The 3467-nt window shown below is 37.6% G+C and overlaps 1 protein-coding gene across 1 annotated transcript; it reads left to right on the forward strand.

The window, feature by feature from the left end:
- Positions 1-1446: 1446 nt before the first annotated feature.
- Positions 1447-2878, forward strand: ZADH2 (zinc binding alcohol dehydrogenase domain containing 2; the record flags this gene model as incomplete). Its single annotated transcript, XM_009867695.1, has 1 exon — positions 1447-2878. A coding segment is annotated over one exon (925 nt), but the record flags the coding sequence as incomplete, so codon positions are not given.
- Between the last annotated feature and the right edge of the window lie 589 nt (positions 2879-3467).

The following is a 3467-nucleotide window of genomic DNA, read 5'->3' on the forward strand; positions in this document are numbered from 1 at the left end:
GGTGTAAAAGCGGGAGGAGGCTGGTGCAGCGCCGACACGTCTCGCCTCGGTGCTCCGAGCCCTGGTTCTCCCTGGCGCTCGAGGGACACGGTTTGACTCAGAAGCTCCTGCTCTCTTAGCAGTTCTTATACATCTTCCAGCAGTACTGCATGTGAGTTACTTTAAAGCAGGATAATAGGGGAGTTTTGTGTGTATGTGTCCACGGACAAGACGCAGGCATTTTTTGTTGCGGCTGAGCAGTGAATTAAAGGCAGAATTAAAAAGAGCAACAGTCACTTTCACCTATTTTATGCTTGGACATGTTTATACGTACATATCTTTTTATGTGTAACACGTTATGTTGGTGAAAGTTTGAGACTTCTCAGGCTATAAAGAGTGAAGGAAATCAAAATGAGCAAAGCGGTTTTAGTTCTCCTTGCTCTGTGTGCGAGCAATTAAAGACTATGCACACATATAATTTGAGCCTATTGGTAACTGCAAAAATTAAAAATGCACTGTTTGCATACCTCTGCAGCTTTCGCGTGCTACCAAGTTGTCACCTCCACATGCAGTAAAAGTCCTGGCGTTTTCTCTTGTATGTCTTTCTTTTTCACATGTTTCAGTTAACAGAATCTTCACAAGTCTCTTTTCCCTTTCCTGTTTAGAGATATTGTCTTTTTAGAGCAAAAATGTGTTACTAAATTATTGTTTGTGTTTAAGCTAGGCTCATAATTTTCTTTTAGGCATTATCTCCTGGTGCTTAATCAAGTTTTGAGAATATTTCTATTTCTAAAAAAAAAAATAGCATCCGTTTTCACCTGTTAGAGGTCAGAAGGACTTGATACTCAGTCTTATAATTTTAATCCTTCCCTGCAAGGTTGTTTTGATGTGTTGCAAGTAATTTATGTAAAGAAATATATTTTAACGTTGACATTAGCTACATCAAAAGGCAAATTTGCTGTAGTGACTCCATCAATTAAAAAGTACTTGCCTACAGTAACATGACCTTGCAAATGACATCGATAGTTAATATGATCGTTAGTCATTAACAGTATTATTATATTCAAAAATGTAAATTTGTTGCCAGAATCCACATATTTACCGCTTTTCACGTTTCATTCTTCAGTGTTTTCACATCTTGTATAAAATGGTCAATTAATTTTCATCCTTTAATCTTGTACAGAAATATTTTTAATTTGTTTAGTTTGGTCAAGTGGACTTAAGAAAAATAAAAGTTTTTTCTTTTTCTGTTTTTTTTTTCTTTTAGCAAATTTTTCTTTAATTCTGTAGTAACAGAATGTAAACTACAATAGTTGAAATAATCTCTGGAGTGTACTCATTATTCAAATTTACCAATAATCAGAAAAAAGTCTCGTACTTGTCCCACAAATTTAGGCTGAAGGTTTCTCATACGACAAAGACCTAGTAAGGAATAACTCTCGTTAATACGTTTTTGTTTTCTTCTAGATTTGTCGGCATTAATGCATCTGACATAAACTACTCAGCTGGTCGATATGACGCTTCAGTTAAACCCCCATTTGATATAGGTTTTGAAGGTGTCGGTGAAGTGGTAGCGTTAGGACTCAGTGCTAGTGCTGATTATACAGTGGGTCAAGCTGTGGCCTACGTGAAAGCAGGTTCCTTTGCTGAATACACAGTTGTGCCTGCCAGACAAGCAGTTCCTCTACCCTCTGTGAAACCTGAGTTTCTTACTTTAATGGTGAGTGGCGCTACCGCATACATCAGTTTGAAAGAGCTGGGAGAGCTGTCTGAAGGCAAGAAGGTTCTGGTGACAGCAGCGGCTGGAGGAACGGGCCAGTTCGCTGTGCAGCTTGCAAAGAAGGCAAAATGCCATGTAATTGGAACCTGCTCCAGTGATGAAAAAGGTGGTTTTCTGAAATCCATCGGCTGTGACCGTACGATCAACTATAAAACTGAAAATGTTGAATCTGTTCTTAGGAACCACTACCCCGAAGGTGTGGATATAGTGTATGAATCAGTTGGGGGAAAGATGTTTGACTTGGCTCTTAACTCCTTGGCTACCAAAGGGCGTCTGATAGTTATTGGGTTTATCGCTGGCTACCAACACCCTACTGGCCTCACGCCCATTAAAGCAGAGTCATTGCCAGCAAAACTATTGAAGAAGTCTGCCAGCATCCGGGGTTTCTTCTTGAACCATTACCTTTCTGAATACAAAATGGCTCTGAAACACTTGCTCGAGATGTGTGAAAGAGGAGACCTGGTTTGTGAGGTGGACTTTGGAGACATGTCTCCGGAGGGCAAGTTCACTGGCTTGGAGTCTGTATTCCGTGCTGTAGATTATATGTACATGGGAAAAAACATTGGAAAGATTGTAGTTGAATTACCTCACTCTGTCAACAGTAAGCTGTAAAAACAGAACAATGATATAAATCAGAGGAGAGAAAATGGGCACTTTATGCTACAGAATTACTAGGAACAATTTCTTTTTTTAAGCTTAGTAATGGATATTATATTAAAAACAGCATTAAGGTGTTAATAAAAAATTTTATGGTTTTTTTTTTCTTTTCTTAAAAATGCTTGAATTGGTGGCGGGAGCATGGACTTAATGGGACTGTGTTTGAGTCTGTCACTTAGGCTAGTGTGAGACACGAACATTGTTCTTGACAGAATAAGTCTTGATGCAGAGGCAGATTTAGTCTGTCAGACTGGTTTGATAAGACTTTATATATAGTTCAGCTCGGAAAAAAAAATTCTTTCAGCAATTTTGATTCCCTGATTAAAAATAAAAATGTTAGAACAAGACTAAGTAAAGAGTTGTATCTTGCGGTTGTTTTATTAATCTCTTCAAGTTTCTGGAAAAAAAAAATGCTGTTGATTTTTTGTCATGAACACAATAATCCTAATTTGGTTGCGCTATGGATCATAGTAATATTCCTTGACTGGTTACACAGAGAAATTTATCCTCTAGTTCTGACATGTCAGTAATATTAAGAAAAACAACTTGAGAATTTTTTTTTAATTATGTCTTTCGTAACTATAAACAACAGTGCAATTTTCTTTTAAATCTTTAACTACAAGTTGCAACATAATCTCCTGTTCTTGCCTTTTCATTTGCTACTGTTGCTGTTTGCTGTCAGGTCTCCCCTTTGGTCAATATTACAAAGTTACTCGAGTGGGGTTTTGAGCCATGTTCACACCTGTTCAGGTCCTGTGTATTTTATGAAGATTTAATAAAGTTTAAAAAGCTGTTTAAATATTTGTGGCATTTATTCATATTTATACATATTTTGCTGACTAGCTCCTTTGTAGATAATCTCTGTGTTGTAGCATTTTTTGACTGATGGTTCTTGATGTGGCTTGCCATAATCAGGCTGCTACTTCTACTTTTACGGAATATTGCTTCTGCAGAAGCCCTGTTGCAAACAGTAAGACCATTTTAAATCTACAGTCACAGTACTTCGTACACATATGGATGCTCAGCCATAGATTAACTAGTAGGTGCACTT

Source organism: Apaloderma vittatum, unplaced genomic scaffold, assembly GCF_000703405.1.
Source record: "Apaloderma vittatum isolate BGI_N311 unplaced genomic scaffold, ASM70340v1 scaffold30514, whole genome shotgun sequence".
Lineage (NCBI taxonomy): Eukaryota > Metazoa > Chordata > Aves > Trogoniformes > Trogonidae > Apaloderma > Apaloderma vittatum.